The sequence below is a fragment of the Panthera tigris genome, chromosome A1 (assembly GCF_018350195.1).
Source record: "Panthera tigris isolate Pti1 chromosome A1, P.tigris_Pti1_mat1.1, whole genome shotgun sequence".
NCBI lineage: Eukaryota > Metazoa > Chordata > Mammalia > Carnivora > Felidae > Panthera > Panthera tigris.
Window position 1 is genome coordinate 206,889,639 of NC_056660.1, and position 20,767 is coordinate 206,910,405.

Genomic DNA, 20,767 nt, shown 5'->3' on the forward strand with positions numbered 1-20,767 from the left:
CCAAAAGAGAAACATGCCCACAGGTGATCCAGATAGTGCAGGTAGAGGGAAAAGATTTTAAAACAACCATGAGTAATTTGTTCAGGAAAATGAAGGAAGAAAATAGATGAAATAATGGGTAATTTCACCAGATAATTGGAATATACAAATGAATTCAATGGAAGTTCTCGTACTGAAAAATAGAATACCTGAAATTCTGAACTCAATGAAAAATTCATTTTGGACAAGAAGATATTATTAGTAAATTGGAGGAAAAGTCAATAAAAATATCCAGGGTAAAGCACAGAGCGGGGACAAGAAGGAAATGAACAGAACACAACAAAAGTGATAAAACAGAACTTTGTCTTTAGAGAAGAAAGAGAAAATGAGCAGAAGCAAATATCTAAAGAGACAGTGGCCAGAACTTTTGTTTCTAAAAGTGATAAAGCTTCATGTTCACAAAGCTTAGAAAACTCCAAATAAGGAAATACGAAGAAAACAACATGTATGCACATCATGGTAAGATTGTTGAAAACCAAGATAAATAAAAATCTTGAAAGCAGCTCCAGGGGGAAAAGAAAAAACAAAAAGACATCACTTTCAAAGGAACGTAAAAGCTGATAGCTGATTCCCAACAGAAATCATGGAAACTAGGAGATGGTAAAATGGTATCTTTAGAATACCCAAAGAAAGAAACGCCAGCCTAACCCAAAGAAAATGTCTTTCAAAAACAAAGGGAAAATACAGATGTTTGAGGCTAAGAAAAATGAGGAAAAGACCAAAGAGAATGTAAAGAAACAGTACACTTTCTTGGATTATTTGCCCTTATGTCTGGAAGACACTATAACAGCCCAAGGGGAGAGGTACATGTGGGAAGAGCTGAGCTCTGTTGCCAACTAACTAGCACATTGTGAATGAACCATCTTGAAACAGTCTTCAGGTGACTCTAGTTTTGACAGTATTTTGACTGCAGTCTTGTGAGGGACCCTAAACCATAACTGCATACCTAAGCCTCTAGTAGATTCCTGACTCACAGAAACCATATGAGATCATAAATATTTATTGTTTAAAAAATGAGACACACAAAGAATGAAAGAGTAAGGGGAGTCCTCAGAAGGAAAATGATCTAAGACAAATAAGGAAATGTAGGAAGGAATGATGCATGATAGAAAAGGCACAGGTGACTAAATATAAAAGAATACCGATTGGAAAAAGTCATTTTAATAATGTCTTATGTATTTTAAATTCTGTTTAATACTAAAAATTAGACCACAGTAATGCAGGAGGCACAATGGGAGGGATGGGAAACCTGATACAGTGGTTAAAAGTTTAAAATGAGTGAGTTTAGCAAGATTGCTGAATACAAGAGCAATATACCAAAATAACTGGGATTTTTTTATACTAGCGTGAAAAGAAGAATGAATTTATAAAATAAAACCACTTAATAGTGTTCAAAAAGAAGCAAAACTAAGTCATAGTTTTAAAAGTCAGGATAATAATCTGGGAGTAGGTGGTGACTGAGTAGAAAGAAGGAATAAGGAGACTTTAAGGATGCTAATGTTTTCTTCCTCTGTTGCCAGTTATAGGAATGTGCTTAGTTTGAGAAAATACACCAAACCTTACATTTATGGTTCATGCACTGTTTTATATATATGTTACACCTCAATTTAAAAGTTAAAAAAATTCGATTGGTACATGAAAAAAATCAAGTATATTCCTTGATGATGAATTTGGAGAAGTAAGTCTCTCAACTAGTATACCCAGTCAAAGATATAGATAAGTGAAATTAACTTTAACTTATTACAGGAAGAATGCATTTTATAATAAGGACCATTTTTCTTCTTCTTTTTCTCCTTTATTTTTATTAGCGAATTTTAGCACCCTATACCGATTTTCACTACAGACATAGTCCAGATACAGCTGAAGGACAACTCAAGTAAGTACCACTGGTTCCTAATAACTTACAAGGAAGTGTGTTGCTGTTAAAGCTTTTAGATTTGCCTGATTGTTTGTAGAGCCAGAACATGTAAATTTAAATAAATTTCCTGTTTCATGGAGTTATGTTATAGTTCTCATAATATAATTAACTGTGGTTTAAAAAATTAAAAATAAGCTATGAGAAGTTTAAAGACTTGGAATTAAGCTCTTAATGAAAAAAATATAAGATGGGCTGTGGTAGAAACCTAGATCTTTGTTTTTCTCTTGTATGTATTTTTAGCATAATTGCATTGAGAGACTAAAAGAATGAAAAACGAAAGGGAATAGAATGAAGAGCTACCCTAACAAACTGAGTAAGCAGAAAGATATACTCTGTAGAATTTTGAAAGTAAAGTTAGTAAGGAAATAAAAGGAGAGAGAGAAAAGGTTGTTTTCTAGAAATAGGGTAATTTTCAGAGTTTTTTTTGGAGAGAAAAGCACATGTTCACTAGGTATTCTGAGATAACTGTAAATTGATTCAGGGAATCAGTGTATTATCAATGTATTAATGTATTATCTGTGAAGATTTTGCAGATGGCATAATTACAATAAATATATTATGAAGTGTTTTTCTAGTAGAATTGTTGGATTGCAGACATAAATAAGCACTTATTTGATAGATAGTGTACAACTTAAAATTCTTAAGTTTTAGAATATTACGAAACGGAGATTTTTTTTTTCATTTTTATGAAATAGTGGTTTTAGATCTTTAATCACTTCTATCCCTGTGGACTCATCACACCCTAACATTTCATGACCTGAGCTAAGAAATCAAAAAAGATGTTCTCTAAGACTTCTCAAACCTTATTCCTTATGGATTGGGATTCTTTTAGCCCCTTTCTTGGCTTTTCCTTATGATACTTAGCATTGTCCTTCTTGATGGGAGAAATACACTTTCTATTGCTACATGACAAATTACTATGAATGTAACAGCTTAAAATAACATCAGTTTATTAACTCATAGCTCAGTAGGTCATAAGTCTGCACAACTCTTATCTGGGGATTCTGATGAAAAATCCATTTCCAAGCTCATTCAGGTTGTTGGCAGAATTTACTTCCTTGCTATTGTAAAACTGAGTTCTCGGTTTCCTTGCTGTCAGCTGGGCCTACTCTCAGCTTCTGGAAGCCACTCTCTTTCTTTGGCACATGGCTCCCTCTGTCTTCAAACAGAAAAAAATTCCTGGAACCCTTTACTTTGAATCTCTCTGACTTTCTCTTCTACCAGCAGCTGGTGAAAGCTCTCCAATTAGATCAAGCCTACCAGATGATCTGCCAGGCTGTATAACATAAATTAGTCATAACGTGGCAGTGATACCATATTCACAGTGTCGAGGGATTAAGGCATAGAATCTTCAGGGGTTGGAGGACGTTTTTAGAGTTCTGTCTACCAGGATGAATGAGAGATGAGCCTGGGTGTTTTTTAGAGTTGGAGAGGGAAAAGTACATTCCACCAAAATCCTTCCTTACCTGTTTGGTTCTACATATTCATTAAGTTCCTAGAGTATGGGTATTTCCTAGAGTATAGGTACATTATGGCCAGGAAACAAGGAAATGAGTGATTTTTAAAAAAAATACTACAAACTTATTGAATATGTTAGAGAATGGATTACCAGGCAGTCACTATAGGTGTGTCATTCACATTTTTTTAAATGTTTGTTTGTTTGTTTGTTTGTTGAGAGAGAATGCATGAGCAGGGCCCCTCTCTCGCTCGCTCTCCCTCTTGCTCTCCCTCTCTCTCTCTCTCCCTCTCGAGAGACAGAGATCCCAAGACAGATCCCCTAGAGAGACAGAGGATCCCAAGCAGGGTCTGCACTGTTAGCTAAGCCTGACACTGAGCTCAAACTCAGGAACCCTGAGATCATGACCTAAGCTGAAACCAAGAGTCAGACACTTAACCAACAAAGCCATCCAGGCTCCCTTGTCACTAACATTTTTAAGAGAAGGAGCACCAGAAGCTTTATCCCATAGTTGTCCAGTTCTCATTTCTTTCACCACCTCATCTCCTCATTTCAGTTTCTGTTGCATTCTCATTTATTTGATGCTGCCAAGCTTAGGGTGGCTTGTTTGTGTTTATTGTTAAGTGTTTCATTCCTCTTTTGTAGACTCTGATTACTCACCATTCTTTTAACTTGATTTTCTGTCTTTTTTTTAATCCCCTCTGTTTTTGCTTTCTAAGTTCTCAATTTCTGTATTCTCAGACCTGTTTAAGGATTTTATTAGGAAAGAAAAAAGATAGCACAGAAAAAAACAGACACAGAATAGAGGTGGGGTTGAGGTGGCATAAATAGTGTAGGATTGCTATTAAGTATTGAAACTGGCCATAAGCCATACATGGAAAATATATAATGAATGTAAATAGTTATATTGCCTAATTAGTGGTCATGAACTATGGTATGGGAAAGAACAAGTGAGACAGTTTGGATACACAATTGTAAGAGAAGAAAGCAGCTGTTGATATTAATATCTAGTTTTTTAATAATATCATTGCATATATGGGTTGTTGGGCTTGCTTGTTAGAAATGTTCAAATAAATTTGGGCAAGAAGTTTCAAGTAAAGAGAATACACGTTGGGGCACCTGGCTGGCTCCATTGGAAGATCATGTGATTCTTAATCTTGGGGTCTTGAGTTCAAGCCCCATGTTAGGAGTAGAGGTTAAATAAATAAATACTTAAAGGATTACATGTGGCAAAAGTAAAAGGTAATTTTCTTTGCTAAGCCTTGTGACAGAGATGCTTATTAAATAGGGTGTTGCTGCTTTTAGTGCTCAAATTTTTTTTTTTTTAACGTTTATTATTGAGAGACAGAGACAGAGTGTGAGCAGGGGAGGGGCAGAGGGAGAGGAAGACACAGAATCTGAAACAGGCTCCAGGCTCTGACCTGTCAGCACAGAGCCCGACGTGGGCTTGAACTCACGAACCACAAGATCGTGACCTGAGCCAAAGTTGGACGCTTAACCGACTGAGCCACCCAGGCACCCCTCTAGTGCTCAATTAAAGGTGTTAATGAGGTATCTAAGAATAGTTTTCAGAAAGAGTAGAAAAAGTCGAACTAAATTAAAAAGTGGAATTTATAACTTATTTTAAACCAATATGTTGGGAATTTTAAATTGGGGCGGGAGTCAGTATATAATTGGGTAATTTTCTTTGAGGTAGATCTTTTTTTTTTTTTAATGTGTTATTTCCTGTGTGAACATTTAAGTGTTAATGATAGGTTTTTTTCTGATACAGTAGAAAAGAATCACACTTTTTTATTTTAACATTTAATTTCTTGGGTCTCTGCTCCGCTTTCAAACAGAGAAGACAGAGAAGCGAGGTTTCTAGCCAGTAAAATGGGAATCATAGCAACATTCCGGTCATGGGCAGGTAAGTTACTCTGCTGCTTTAACATCCAGTAAGAAAAACTTGATTATTTTTTCATATGTTAAATTACTATTGCATCATCTGATTTAGATGTTAACCCAGTCTTAACTTTATACATTATTATTAGAGTCAGAGGGATTTGTACAAAATTATTAAAATGGTCTATTTGTAAGTCAGTGTGCTAATGATTACCAGAGCAATTAAAAAGTCTTTCTGTGGACATGAGCTTTCATTTGTTCTGGGTAAATACCCAAACAGAATTGCTGGGTCACAATGTGGATGCATGTTTAGTTTTTTTTGTAAGAAACTGACAGACTTTTTCTCAGCATACTTGCACCATTTTGTACCCCCATCGTCAGTGTATGAGAGTTCCAGTTGCTCTGCATCCTTGCCAGCATTTCGTGTTGTCTTTAATTTTAGCCGTTCTGATGGGTGTATAGTGGTATCTCATTGGGAATGTTATTTGGATTTCCCCAATGACTGAATATTGAATATTTTGTCCGTGTTTATTGGCTCTTCACATAACTTCCTTTGTGACATAATAATGTGCTTAAAATTGTTTGATTCAATTATTTCACTTAAAATTTTGATCTATAAAGATTAATTGAAGTCTGTCAGGTACAGCCTTTTGTGCATTCAATAAATTTTAGAATTAAACTTTTAAAAGACAAAAGCCAAGCAAGTTTTTCACTCCACTTTAGGTTAAGAAGGTATTATATAAGAAAGACAGAACATTGTCTTACTCTCTCTGGTATTACTTTCTGAAAACCAGTCATCAGTAAACAGGAGTAGTAGACAGATTCATGAACATTTTGGGGTATGAAACAAATAGAAGAAGGAATTTAAATGATAAAGTTACTAATAATCTGTAGTCAACAGGGAAATGTTACTTCTGATAACCAAATAATTGCACAGTTTTGGAAATTATTTGGAAAGATACTGTAGATTTTATATTATGAATACTATAGATTTTTTTTTTGAAATTCAGATCAGTAATTTCCCTTTTTATCCTTTGTAGGTATTATTAATTTATGCAAACCTGGAAACTCTGGGATCCAGTCTCTAATTGGAGTACTTTGTATACCAAATATGGAAATAAGGGTAGGTAAAAGTTACTGTAATTGTTTCATTCCTAGACTTTTAACAGAGGAGATTATTTGTTCAAAAAAAAAAAAAAAAAAGCTATTTCAGGTGTTGCCTTTTCCTTATTCTATATCATAGATCATTTAAAAAAACACATGAATAGGGGTCCCTGGGTGGCTCAGTTAAACGTCCAGCTTCAGCTCAGGTCATGATCTCATGGTTCTTGAGTTCTAACCCGTGTTGGGCTTTGTGCTGATAGCTCGGAGCCTGGAGCCTGCTTCAGATTCTATGTCTCCCTCTGTGTCTCTGCCCCTCCCCTGTTAATGCTCTGTCTCTCTCTCCAAAAATGAATAAACATTAAAAAAAATTTTTTAAACAAATACATGAATAAATGTATACTGCTTAGTTGAACCCTAAGGATAATGTGAAAAATTTGAAATACTGATGTTGTTAGGAACTGTGGCTGTATTAAAAACTGGATTAAAATATGAAATCAATTGTACTTTATTCATTAAAAAATGCAAACAATATGGAAGGGCATTCTCATAAAAGGTTCAAGCAGTACAGAAATATATTTAGTAAAAACTAAATACAGTATTTATGTATCTTATGCCTTCTAACTTATGTTTTTATAATATGTATGAGTGGTGGTTTTGATTAAAATTAGTTTAATATTTATATGCTTATTTATTAGATATATTCCTAAATTATTAATGCATGACAATTTATATTAAACAGCTAAAACAAATTGAAATTGGAGGAAAAAAATTCTTTGGTGGTTCTTCCTTCTCCACTTAAATGTTTTTGTTTTAATTGTGTTCAAAAGAATAAATTTGCCCTTTTCTTGTTTTTCTTTACTTGAACCAAACCTGGAGTTTAAAAATATTAGAAAATATTAGCCAATGGTGCCTTGCTTAATGTGAAGTGAAAAGCATTTAGAATGGAAATGGAAGGATGTGATTGTAGATGGAAAGACCTATAAGCAGGGAGCTAAAGGTTAGGGCAATTCACTTGACTGCTTACTTAGCAGATGGTGAAAGAACATGGTTTTGGGAGTCTGGCCAACTCAGATTTGACTCCTGATTTTAGTATTGATAGCTCCATGACCTTGGGCAAATTACTTTTAACCTGTAAATCTATTTCTCCATATCTACTACAATGGGGATAATAAAAGATTTATTGGAAAGATTAAATCGTGTATATAGTAAGCATGCTGTAGTTATCTCTTGTGTAATATAGGCCTGATATGGTAATTTTCTAACATACAGTAGTTTTGTCTTTATCAGTATTTTATTCTCTGAATAGGACATTTAAAAAAATCTTTTTTCAATTTTTTAGTTTCTTAATTTAAATGATTCATTGCATAAAAATAAATGGACTGTATTTATTTGCACTTGTAGCGAGGTCTGCTTGAAGTACTCTATGATATATTTCGTCTTCCTCTACCTGTTGTGACTGAAGAATTCATAGAAGCACTGCTTAGTGTAGGTAAGTATCGAAGTACATTTGTATCTGTTCCTATATTGTAATTTTTTAAATGGTTTATCTGATAGAGGCAGAGTCCTTTAAAAGCAAAATAGTGAACTAAATATTAAATATCATCTTCTTATTGCATCATCATGGAATTGATATGAAAATAAAATGTCAAATAAATTTCTAAAAATAAGAAATTAAAAATTTTTTCCCATGACCCTAGCTGTTGCATATGAACAGTTGAAATTAATAGAAAGATGGACAAATTTGAAAGGAAGAGAGGAGATAAGAAACTGATGTAATTCTCAGATTAGATTATCTCATTCTCATTTCGTTTTAGCCAAATGACTCCTAAGTCCCAAAATGAAAGAAGTTTAGATCTGTGTACATCAAGAAATCAGTTTTTTCTGTATGCCTTTTCAGTCTATTTATTTAACTAACATTTTAAAACATTATTTATAGCCTGACTAGCTGATGGTTAACTGATATGTTTTGGTGATTTTTTTCATTTTTTTCTAACCACCTGGTTTTAACTATTTAGATCCAGGCAGATTCCAAGACAGTTGGAGGCTTTCAGATGGCTTTGTAGCAGCTGAGGCAAAAACTATTCTTCCTCATCGTGCCAGATCCAGGTAGAATTTTGAGAAATAGTTCAAATTTATTAGTTACTGTTTTTATGTTCAATTATGTAATATATTGAACAGTATTTAAAACTGTTTCTGTGCTGTGTTTATTTCTAGGCCAGACCTCATGGATAATTACTTGGCGCTGATACTCTCTGCATTTATTCGTAATGGACTTCTAGAGGCAAGACTTAATAAGCCTTAACTTTATTTTATTTTTTAAAATTTTCTCTGACAGAGTTCTTTCAGAGCAACAGGCATATATGATGCATACATTTCTTCCTAGATACTGTTTTGCAACTATAATATTTTCTTCCTTATTTTCAAAGGGCTTGGTTGAAGTGATAACAAACAGTGATGACCATATCTCAGTTAGAGCTACCATCCTCTTAGGAGAGCTTCTACATATGGTAAGTTCCCAACTCCTGATTATGTTTCATACCATTTACTGTTTTAATTTATAAAAAGGTTATTTTAATAATGTTACTTTGTAGTACCTCAAAAAGTAAAGTTCATTTATTTGTCTTTGCATTGCAAAGAGCCTTGATGCCTTGTATTTATCTATACGTGTGTGTGTGTGTGTGTGTGTGTGTGTGTGTGTGTGTGTGTGTATTTATGTATAGGCTAGTTTTATAAATGGAACAAATGTAAAAATTAAAAAGTACTGAATATTGGGACGCCTGGGTGGCTCAGTCTGTTGAGCGTCCGACTTCGGCTCAGGTCATGATCTCACAGTCTGTGACTTCGAGCCCCGCATCGTGCTCTGTGCTGACAGCTTGGAGCCTGGAGCCTGTTTCAGATTATGTGTCTCCCTCTCTTTCTGCCCCTCCCCTGCTCATGTTCTGTCTCTCTCTGTCTCAAAAATAAATAAAAAACATTAAAAATAAAAAAAATTTTAATAAGTACTGAATATTGATTTTTATACTCACTTTTGATGCTGACATTTTGAGTCCTATAAATCTTAATGTATCTCAGAAAGATATTCTGCCTAATAAGCAAGAAATTACAAAAGTAGATATTTTAATCAGGTAGCAGTAGAAATAATATGGCAATCAGTGCCTGAATTTTATTCATTATATTTTTAAAATATTTCTTGTGTCGAGTTAGCTAACATGCAGCATATACAGTGTGCTCTTAGCTTTGGGAGTAGATTCCCATGATTCATCGCTTACGTTCGACACCCGTGCTCATCCTAACAAGTACCCTCCTCCATGGCCATTACCCATTTTCCCCACACTCCCCTCTCGCCCCATCAACCCTCAGTTCTCTGTATTTAAGAGTCTCTTAGGATTTGCCTCCCTCTTTGTTTATAACAATTTTTTTCCCTTCCCTTCTCTCATGGTCTTCCGTCAAGTTTCTCAGATTCCACATATGAGTGAAAACATATGATATCTTTCTTTCTCTGACTTATTTCACTTAGCATAATACTCTCCAGTTCCATCCACATTGTTGCAAATAGTGCCTCAATTTTAGAAAACTTTGTGAAAATTTTCTAAATAGAACTCCCTTGTTTGAACACATTTTTCTCTGCACACTTGTGGGTTGAGGTGTAGAGGGTAAGAATCTTTTTTTTTTTTTTTTTTTTTGCCTTGATTTTTGTGACATCAGTAACTTCTGGAAAAAAGGAGCTAATAAAGTGATCTGACCATTCTCTAGTCCCAGCAAATCAAGGAATGGGAGAACTGATTGTTTGCAAGATAGAAATTCCTGTTTCTAGGTCACCTATTTGTTAATAGAATGCTAAATAAAAGGAACCACTTTCAACTCATTAAGGAAGAAGTAACCCTGTGGCAGATCTTTTAAAATTGTTATGGTTTTCTCTTATTGGCAGAATACTTTTTATTTCTGTTGTTTCAGTCCTCCCCCATGCCTAGTGTTTTGTATTTTTTCCCCACATAGCAGCTGGGCTCTGTGAGTGAGATGAAGAGAATTGAACAGAGTTTAAGAACTGTCTTGTTGGGGCGCCTGGGTGGCTCAGTCGGTTAAGCAGCTGACTTCAGCTCAGGTCATGATCTCACAGTCTGTGAGTTCGAGCCCCGCATCGGGCTCTGTGCTGACAGCTCAGAGCCTGGAGCGTGTTTCAGATTCTGTGTCTCCCTCTCTCTGACCCTCCCCTGTTCATGCTCTGTCTCTCCCTGTCTCAAAAATAAATAAAACGTTAAAAAAAAAAAAAAAAAAAAAAAAGAACTGTCTTGTTTATCAGGGAGTTGTTCAGCTGTGTGCTGCATTCTCATTCAGCCTATCCATGGAGGAATTAAGTAATATTACAGGTTTCTCAGATCTGATTTTTATTTTAATTCTTAGTATATCATTTTCTATAAGGTTATCAATATCTAGAATTAGTTGCTTTTAAATGAAGGATTTTTTAAAAATAAATTTCATCTGTTCCTTTCCTCCCTGACCAGAGTTCTAGGATTCCCTTGAAATATAAAAGCTGGTCATTTTAAGTATATTGGTGTTAGTTCATTGTTTATTATCTATCTTCATTGATAGAAAGCAAATTGAGTGGTGGGTTTTGTTTAGAAAGCAGGATTAATTATAGCACTGGATCTAAGTTTTGATATGTAATCCTTTTAAATCATTTAAGAATTGAGTTTAATTGATTACTGCTTAAAAATTATAAAGTTATAATATAGGATCTATAAAATTTGGAGTTTTATTAATGTGAGTCTGTATCTTTATTCTGTCTCATCCTTGTTGAAAGTAGATAAGATAAAAAATTATAAATAAGTTTGTACTGGAAAGTCATTAAGTTAATTTCATGAGTAAAGCCTTTAGTGTTTTATCTATGGATATTCTAGAATAAAATATTTCTAGTTATCAACTTGTAAAAAATGTTATGTTTCATTTTAGGCAAATACAATTCTTCCTCATTCACATAGCCATCATTTGCACTGCCTGCCAACCCTAATGAATATGGCCGCATCTTTTGATATCCCCAAGGAAAAGAGACTGTAAGTATCAGAGCTCTGTAGCAAAGATTGTGTCTGATATTAATACCCACTTAGATGACCTTCTCTTCTTTTTAAAATTTTTCAGGTTTTTTTTAATTGTTTTTTTAGGGAAGCCTCATAGGTAAAGGAAAATTAATAGTATTATTTAATAATTTGTATTTTAGGCTACCAAGTATTATAGCTTAGTAAAATCAGGTTTTTCTAGCATATTTCTGGACAAGGACATCCATCTACTTCATCATTAAAATTGTTGGTTGAGAATTTTTTTTGACTGTTTTATGTTTTCAGCAGCAATTCAGGCTCTTTTTTTAATGTCTAAAATATTTCAAGTTAACAAAGCACAAATATTAACAATGTATTCTTTTATGTGTGTAATTAAAAATGTTGGAATTTAGTAACTCATACTGTAGGCATTGAAGTAAACTAAACTCTTAATACTGAAGTAGATACTACAAACAGAATTTTTAACCAAGAGTATGGTAATACAGCTGTAGCTCTGGTGGAATTTCAGTGCTAATAATAACATATAATTTAGAAGGTAAAGATGAAGAAGCTTGATTGGAAAGTGCTAGTAGGAATCTTTTCATTTAGTTAAGATTATGTCTAAGCAGGGGTGTTTTTTCCTTTTTTTTTTTTTTTATTCTGCCTATTATCAGAGAAATCTATATACTTGGACTTTTTTTGGTAACGTTAGTAAAATGCAGTTCATTAGCTATTCAGAACTGTGAATTTTTATTAACAGTTACACATTTCTTCAAAGTTAGCTTTTGGGTGCCTGGGTGGCTCAGTTGTTAGGCATCTGACTTTGGCTCAGGTCATGATCTCATAGTTGGTGAGTTTGAGCCCCACATCAGGTGAGCTCGAGCCCTGCATTGGGTAACACATGAGCCCCGCTTTGGGTGAGCACAAACCCTGCTTCGGGGTCAGCTCGTGCCCTGCTTTGGGTAAAACACAAGCCTTGGGTGAGCCCCGCTTCTCTCTCTCTCTCTCTCTCTCTCTCTCTCTCTCTCTCTCTCTCTGCCCCTTGCTCATTTGTACCCTCTCTGTCTCTCAAAACAAAAAAAATTTTTTAAATTCAAAAGTACATATATGGGCCTCACTATAAATAAATAATGTATTTACTTATTAATTTTAATTTTACCTATGAATATACTATTACTTAGTAGACTGAAGATCCCTAAAAGCCATAGGGATCATCTGTCTCAGTTCTGACTCTAGGCTTCCATTAGTACTGATAGCTTTCAACTTTTTTCTTTGTTAAATGTGTTAATGTAAACAATCTCTACATCCAGTGTGGGGTTCGAACTCATGACCCTGAGATCAAGAGCTGTATGCTGTACTGACTAAGCCAGCCAGGGCTCCCCTTTCAGTTTTTATTTTAGTAGTTAACATGATGGAAAAATGTATTTCCCAAAGCCTGGTAGACCTAAACTCTCTGGGTTAGATTATGGCCATGAATTTTAGGGTTTATGAAGAATTCAAATTTACCTTCAAAATTTCAGTAATAACAGTCTTACAATGACTTTTGTTTTTGTTTTTCTTAGCTCAGCAAGCTCTCTTTACTTCTAAATACTTGCTAATCTGAACACATTTCAAGGTTTTTAAATTTTAAATCTGATTTGTATTTACCAGAACTTCTGTAGTTGAGATTTGATTGCCACCAGATTCTCGAGAATTGTGCTTTTATGTACCACAAACAAGGAATTAAAAACAATATGTGAAAGGATACCATTTACAGTTGTAGATCAATGGGGGAAGTAGAGACTGTACAGGTTGATACTGGAATCATCGATTATCCACAGGGAGTGGAAATGAAATATTCCAGTGTCATACCATAAATAAAAATCAGTTTCAGATGTATTAAGGATTTAAATGTGAAAAGCGAGGTTTTTAAACTTTTATAAGAAAATAGAGAACACTAGATTTCAGAGTTTGTAGTTCTTAAAACCAATATATAAAAAGTGCCCACCGCCACAGGAAAAATGATTAGTAAATACATATTTAGTTGGCTCTAAATAATTTGTGTTTCTTCATACAAATCAGCAGTGTTTTTGATACTTTTTTTCTTTGTGGTTCCAAATTTGATTAAATGATTTACTTTTTAGTAACAATCTCTGGCCTTGAATTTATATATTTTACTAGAGTAATTTACCAGATTGATCTCTTTAAAATTATGCTAGCTTTGGGGCACCTGGGTGGCTTAGTCAGTTGAGCATCTGACTCTTGATTTCAGCTCAGGTCATGATCCCAGGGCTGTGGGATTGAACCCTGCAACGGGCTCTGCGCTGGGCATGGAGCCTGCTTAAGAACCCCTCTCTCTTTCTGTCTCTCTCTCTCTCTCTCTCTCTCTCTCTCTCTCTCTCAGTAGATAGATAGCATAATGCTAACTTTGCTACAGAATTAATTCAGTTTTTTTTCATTAGGCGAGCCAGTGCAGCCTTGAACTGTTTAAAACGCTTCCATGAAATGAAGAAACGAGGACCTAAGCCTTACAGCCTCCATTTAGATCACATTATTCAGAAAGCAATTGCAACACACCAGAAACGGGATCAGTATCTCCGAGTCCAGAAAGATATATTTGTTCTTAAGGTATTGACATAAAATACCGCAGGTTTTAACTTAGTTTCCTAATTTTTTAGCCGATGGATTTTAATGTGCATATACTTGCTTGAGTTTGCAGTTTTATTCATGCTTATGGATCTTCAAATGGCATTTCAGTTTTATAATGACCAGGTAGTTTAGAGCTATGTTTTTATAACTTTTTAAAGTTAAAAAGCCTTCACAATTCATCCTTAAATGAAAAATCTTTCTTTATATTTTTAAAATTTGAACTTAGTCTTCTCAATGTGAAGATAATTTGCTTTAATTTTCCTTATTACTTTCTGATGGTCTTAGGATACAGAGGAAGCTCTTTTAATGAACCTTAGAGATAGCCAAGTCCTTCAACATAAAGAGAATCTTGAATGGAATTGGAATCTTATAGGGACCATTCTTAAGGTATGGCAGGATACTTCTTGGTCATGGCTTGATTGGCTTCATTTTATTATTCATTGTAATTCATCACAATTAAATGTTTGGGAATTGATAAATACATATATGATATAACATATTATGTTTTTCTAGTGGCCAAATGTAAATCTAAGAAACTATAAAGATGAACAGTTGCACAGGTATGTAACAACTGTTTTGCATTTAAATCGAGAGAACTTAGATTTGAATTATATTATGCCTAATACCCATGAAAAGTAATAATTGGTATTTTAAAGATACATACATACATTTTAGTGGTTGGTATTAGTAGGTACATGTATACATTTTTGAGTTTTAGTCTTATAACCCAAAAGCATCAGCTAATTCTTTTTCTAGTTATTTATATTCTGGTTTTAGTTTTAGAACACTTGATGTACTTCAGATAAAAGTTTCTCAGATTGGGGTAATATCAACCATATGGTAATCTTAACCCTAACGTGTGAGGATGACATAATAAGGACATAGTGTTTCCCTCTCAAAATGATGGCCATTTTTACTGTTCTGCTGCTACGTGCATTTGCATCTGGCTTTGGAGGGTTATTCATTTGTCCTCCTTTTTACATTCCCCTTAACCAAGTTGATGCTCTCCACACTTTTTATAAAACAAGCTAATGTTCGTGGCATATGCAGTACTTAAGCTTTGTGCTGCTCTCTAGTACCCTGTGCATTTGTGTTATCCTGAGTTTAGACTAATCAACCACCAGTACTGATCTCATTTAATAAAATGGCCTTCATGTTTTTGAAAAGTTCATGTCCTTAATTATTATTTGGTTGTATTCATCTACTCATAATGCTTAACTTAATATCTATATGTGGAATATATATGAAACATATAAATTTACACTGGAATAAAGAAGCATAGCACTAACTTCTCATACTGCTTGAGAACAAAGATGAAGTCTCATTCAACTTTGTTTCTCCAAATCCTGAGTTTGGCACCTTTATTGGACTGAATTGTAGTGCATGAAATTATATTGAACTAAGTTAAATGGAAGCTTAGACCATAATGTTGAAAGTTATAAAGCTGAAAGATCACTAATTGTATTCATTGCTTTATAAATTAAGTTGCCTGAATTTTACCTGCAACTTTTATGCTTGACCTTTTGCCTAATTGTGAAAAACTGACAGAATTGTAGTATGATACATTTTGCTTACAATTATCTAGTGTAAGATTATTTTATAGAGTCATGGAACAGTGATTGTCACAAAATACAGAAGAAAGCTTATGTTCAGGTGGCTTCTTTATATATATCTAGTCTTATCTTCTAGCTAGTTATGTTATATCTGCATTTTTCCGGCTAGCATCTTTGCTCTCTACTATATCTTTCAGGCATCTCACCATAAAATTATTTCACAAACTGTTCTTGATACCTAAGGTGTTTTTTTGGTTGGTTTTGTTTTTTTATTGGTGTGTGTGTGTGTGTGTGTGTGCGCACGTGTGTGTGTAATGTACCAAATATGTTTGTTCCTTGCCATTTACTATAGTGGTTTAAACACAAAACGTATTCAAAATCTTGTATGATAAGCTATGACTAAGTAATTGTTTGGCTTCTTACTTTGTTGCTAATTTTATTTTGGTTTTAGGTTTGTGCGAAGACTACTTTACTTCTACAAGCCCAGCAGTAAATTATATGCCAACCTGGATCTGGATTTTGCCAAGTCTAAGCAGCTCACAGTTGTGGGTTGTCAATTTACAGAATTTCTTCTTGAGTCCGAAGAGGTAATGAGCATTTTGAATATTATCCGGGGCAAATGTTTTTCATTGAATTAACCCTCTTCCTTTTATTTCTGAGTATGCATAAGTTGTGTTTAGTAGCATACAGAATGAGCCCAGACCTAGATTTGAATCCTGACTTTGCCACTAGCTAGTTATGTGACTTTGGACGAGTTACGTGCCTTCTAGAAAACCTGTTTTTTTCCTTGTTAAGTGGAAGATAATATCATCTTCATCTTCATACAGCATTGTGAAATGAACAAGTACTCAGTGATTGGTATCTGTTGTTAGTAACTTCATCATTATCTCTAAATTTTTTTGGACTTGATTACAGTTAATTTTTCTAATTAAAAGCAAAAGTGCTTTTCTAATAATAACACAATGTATTTTCTTTTAGGATGGGCAAGGATACTTAGAAGATCTAGTAAAGGATATTGTTCAGTGGCTCAATGCCTCGTCTGGAATGAAACCTGAACGAAGTCTTCAGAATAATGGTTTATTGACTACCCTTAGTCAACACTACTTTTTATTTATTGGAACACTTTCTTGCCACCCTCATGGAGTCAAAATGCTGGAAAAATGCAGCGTATTTCAGTGGTGAATATCCCTAGTTCTGTTTCAAAATATACCTGAACTTTATTTTTAATGTAGTCAGAAATGGTATGCTTTTTATTCTGTGTACATGTATTTAGTAAGTTTTATTAAAATACAAAAAAAAAAAAATAGAGTTATCTTGCTGCTTTGTTATTCTTTTTATGTGATATTTGTCATTAAATGCTTTTTTGTAGAAATGCTTATTTATATTTTCATCTTTTTTTTTTTTTTTAGTCTCCTTAACCTCTGTTCCTTGAAAAATCAAGATCACTTGCTGAAACTGACTGTTTCTAGCTTGGATTATAGCAGAGATGGATTGGCGAGAGTCATCCTTTCCAAAATCCTTACTGCAGCTACTGATGTGAGTGTAACACAGGCAATAAAACTATATTTTTATAATCAATTAATTCAATAACTCATAAATTTTAGCCAAGCAGAATTAATTATTAATTCTAAGAATATGGGATGGAATTTGAGTTTACTTTAAAATAGTAGTTCCTTCAAGGAACTATGTGTAGTACCCATTTTTTTTCTATAAAGGGGAAGAAGCAGCTAGATTGAGACAAAAGTATTTCATTTACTAGTCTAAAAAAATATATCAAGGACTAGACCATCAATTCCAATTTTCCTGCCATTTTCAAGTAGCAAAACTGCCCCAAAACAAAGCCCAAATTGACGATCCATGGTTTGTTTTTTTTAATTTATTTTTTTATTTTCATTTATCTTTGTAGGCCTGTAGGCTGTATGCAACAAAACATTTAAGAGTATTATTGAGAGCTAATGTTGAGTTCTTCAATAACTGGGGAATTGAATTACTAGTGACCCAGCTACACGATAAAAACAAAACAATTTCTTCTGAAGCTCTTGATATTCTGGATGAAGCATGTGAAGACAAGGTGAAGGTTTATTATTTTATAATAGAATACTTAGACATGAATTTTTATTCAATTATTTTAAATTAATTTTAATTATTAAAATATTCCATTTTAGTAGAAAATTATGTAAATTATAATGTACTTAACACGGGCGTTTTGGAAATGGAGAATTTACCGTCTTTTGCAATTGTTAATTTGCCTAATACTTCTTTTAGGCCAATCTTCATGCTCTTATTCAGATGAAGCCAGCTTTATCTCACCTTGGGGACAAGGGTTTGCTTCTCCTCCTGAGGTAAATATTAAGTAAATTTTTCTTATAGTTGTGTTTTTGTTGTATTCTCTCTAGCGGTATATTTTAAAGCTCAGTTCAAATCCAAACGGGAAGCACTCTAAAGAGTTTAGTATTAACTACTGAAAGAGGTCTATTTTAGAATCTTAGACATCCTTTAATACTGAAACTCTGTCTTTTCATTGTTTTCCTTAATGTTTCTTTTACATTTCTGTGTCTTCTCATGATTTTCATGACATTTTCTTTACTGTGATTGGATTCATATGTTTTTCCAAGATTATGAAAATTTATTTTTATTTGAAATTATAGTAATAGTTGACCTTTTACTTTCAGGAAGGAGCTATTCCTAAAGTCTTTTAGCTTCTTAAATATAGTATTGTTTAAGATATCTTAGCTCCTTTAAACACTTGTAGTAAGACTTTGTGTTAAACTATTGCTTGTTTTAATTTACAGATTTCTTTCCATTCCAAAAGGATTTTCCTATCTGAATGAAAGGGGTTATGTAGCAAAACAGTTGGAAAAATGGCACAAGGTAACTCTCTGTTGAATAAGCTTTAATTGGTATGTTTTTATACTAGGAAATAGATTTATGAATTTAGAGGATTTTTCATATCAGTGTTTTGAAACGAAAGAGGTCAAATATTTAAACATTCATATGAAGTCAGGTCTTAAATTCTGTATAATTACTTGTATTTATATTTATCCATTTTTTTAAAGCTAGAGAGCAGTCATTTTATAGTGAACTATTGATTTTGTGTACATTCTATTGAAATTTTGTTTTTGGTTTAATTGATACAATCTACTGATACAATTCTTTTATTCTTATTCTTGGGTCCCTTAGATAGCCCTTTGAAGCTACGACTAAAACAGTTTTCCTAAATGAAGGAAGAAAACAGTTCTACCAAGCAGATATAATAATCTAAGTTAACTTCGTTTTAGGGTGCTACTTTTACATAATCTGAGAACAGACTTACTGCTGTTTTAGATAATGGGGAAACCTAGGAAGGAGGGAATAATTTGAAGTGATTAGAGAACTTACTAGCTTTTCTTTAGTTGGTTGTCACTGTGGTTGTTTTGTTTGAAGCATTATAAATTGTCAAAGCATCTTAGAATCCCATGGGTAATCAATCCAAATGTAAATAATTTTTAGATTTTTCATCATGTCAATCATTTACATTGTCTATATTGAACCATATTTCACAAGAAGCTCTCATTTAAAAAACTATAATTGTAAAACATATTTTAGGCATGAAGTCGTTAGTAATTGATGAATTGGAGAATTGAGGTAAGATATGATAGTTTTAGTTCATAAATAGAAGTTATTTAAACAAATTACCATAGTAAAATCGGTCACCTTATTATACAAATTACAGTATTAGAAAATTGCTTAGCATATCTGGTACGGTACTTTCAAATAGTAGGTGTAAAATATAAATGCAATCACAAAGGCATGTGCAGTGTATAAGGAAACACAAATGATTCTGCCTTAGGGATTAGCATTAGTGAAAGCAATGTTGGGTGGGCTCAGGAAAGCATATGATATTTGGAATGGTCTTGAGGAGGAGGTAGGTAGATGAGTAGGAAGAAGGGTATTCTAGGCTGAGGGAGCAGAATAGATCTATATAGATTATAGACACTTCAGATTTATGAAGAAAGCTATCTGTATTCCAGTGTAATTGGGGCTAGGATAAGTGTGGACTGGCAAGATGAGGCTGGAATGGTAAATTAGAACTAGATTATAGGTCTTACGAACCACATTATGTTATATTAAGGTATTTCAGTTTTATTGGAAGTGGGGGGATTATTATAGGTGTTTAAAGACTAATCATAATCGGACCTGTGCTTTAGAAACATGACAGGTCGCAGCGCAGGGTAGAGGCAGAAGTTTGATCATCAAAGGTAAAGCCTAGAAATATTGAGACCAGTTTAGAAGCGAGAATTGGTAAGAATGTGAACTCCAGTAGTGCTGAGATTGGATAGGCAGGGTATATTTTCTGAGCATTTTTGAAATAAGATGGGTAGGATTTGTTGACTGATTGTATATAATGAATAAAGAGTCCATCTGACTCTTAAAAGTTTCTGATTTCAATGACTGAGCATGCAGTGGATCACCATTAAGAGATTGTGATTACAGAAGTGGCTTGCAGGGTGAGGATAATGAATTTTGAATATGTTGAATTGGTATTGCTCTGTGGGATGACCAAGTTATGGTATCCAGAAAATGTTTGGAATTGGGGATCAAGAACTCAGATATGTGCTGAGGATGACAATTTGGGAGTCTTCTGAAATCTGAAATGAGTGAGATCACCAGGGAAAATGTAAAGAATAAAAAAAGAAAGAAAAGTGGAAATTGCTCCCTAGCGAACACTCTGTTTTAATGAGGGGAATAGAAGGACAAAGACACTGAGAGAATTGTCATAGAGAATGTTGTCACTAACGGATGCTCCAGGAAGGAGAGGCCGGTGATACATATTTGTTAAAGAGGTTGCATAAGATGAATAGTAGAAAATAGGCTGTTGAATTTGACAGTTAGGTCATTGGTGAATTTCGCTAGAACATTTTCATTAGAAAATTACAAACACATCCTGAATTGCAATTACAGTTCATTAGGCAGTAAATGGGTGATGTAAAAATAAAGACAACATAGTCCTCTCAAATTAATTAGAGAAAGAGAAAGAGAAGAAAACCAACTTACTGATTGCCTACCATTGAGCTTAGTGCTTTTCAGGTATTACCTCCTTTAATCCTTGCTTTAATCACAGCAACCCTGTGAAATATATTTTATTATTTCTGTTTTGTGAATGAAAATTTGGAGG

The 20,767-nt window shown here is 33.8% G+C and overlaps 1 protein-coding gene across 8 annotated transcripts in view; it reads left to right on the forward strand.

The window, feature by feature from the left end:
- The window catches only part of RICTOR (RPTOR independent companion of MTOR complex 2), a 119,212-nt gene that overhangs the window by 73,100 nt on the left and 25,345 nt on the right, over positions 1 to 20,767 (forward strand). For all 8 annotated transcript variants that reach the window (XM_042996179.1, XM_042996190.1, XM_042996182.1 and 5 more), the window contains 17 exons: positions 1,848 to 1,915; positions 5,252 to 5,319; positions 6,335 to 6,417; positions 7,800 to 7,887; positions 8,414 to 8,504; positions 8,613 to 8,679; positions 8,825 to 8,905; positions 11,349 to 11,449; positions 13,873 to 14,038; positions 14,345 to 14,446; positions 14,573 to 14,619; positions 16,064 to 16,199; positions 16,591 to 16,790; positions 17,022 to 17,148; positions 17,519 to 17,683; positions 17,878 to 17,954; positions 18,405 to 18,483. In XM_042996179.1, coding sequence (XP_042852113.1) covers positions 1,848 to 1,915; positions 5,252 to 5,319; positions 6,335 to 6,417; positions 7,800 to 7,887; positions 8,414 to 8,504; positions 8,613 to 8,679; positions 8,825 to 8,905; positions 11,349 to 11,449; positions 13,873 to 14,038; positions 14,345 to 14,446; positions 14,573 to 14,619; positions 16,064 to 16,199; positions 16,591 to 16,790; positions 17,022 to 17,148; positions 17,519 to 17,683; positions 17,878 to 17,954; positions 18,405 to 18,483 — 1,746 coding nt within the window. The remainder of the gene's footprint in view (positions 1 to 1,847; positions 1,916 to 5,251; positions 5,320 to 6,334; positions 6,418 to 7,799; positions 7,888 to 8,413; positions 8,505 to 8,612; positions 8,680 to 8,824; positions 8,906 to 11,348; positions 11,450 to 13,872; positions 14,039 to 14,344; positions 14,447 to 14,572; positions 14,620 to 16,063; positions 16,200 to 16,590; positions 16,791 to 17,021; positions 17,149 to 17,518; positions 17,684 to 17,877; positions 17,955 to 18,404; positions 18,484 to 20,767) is intronic.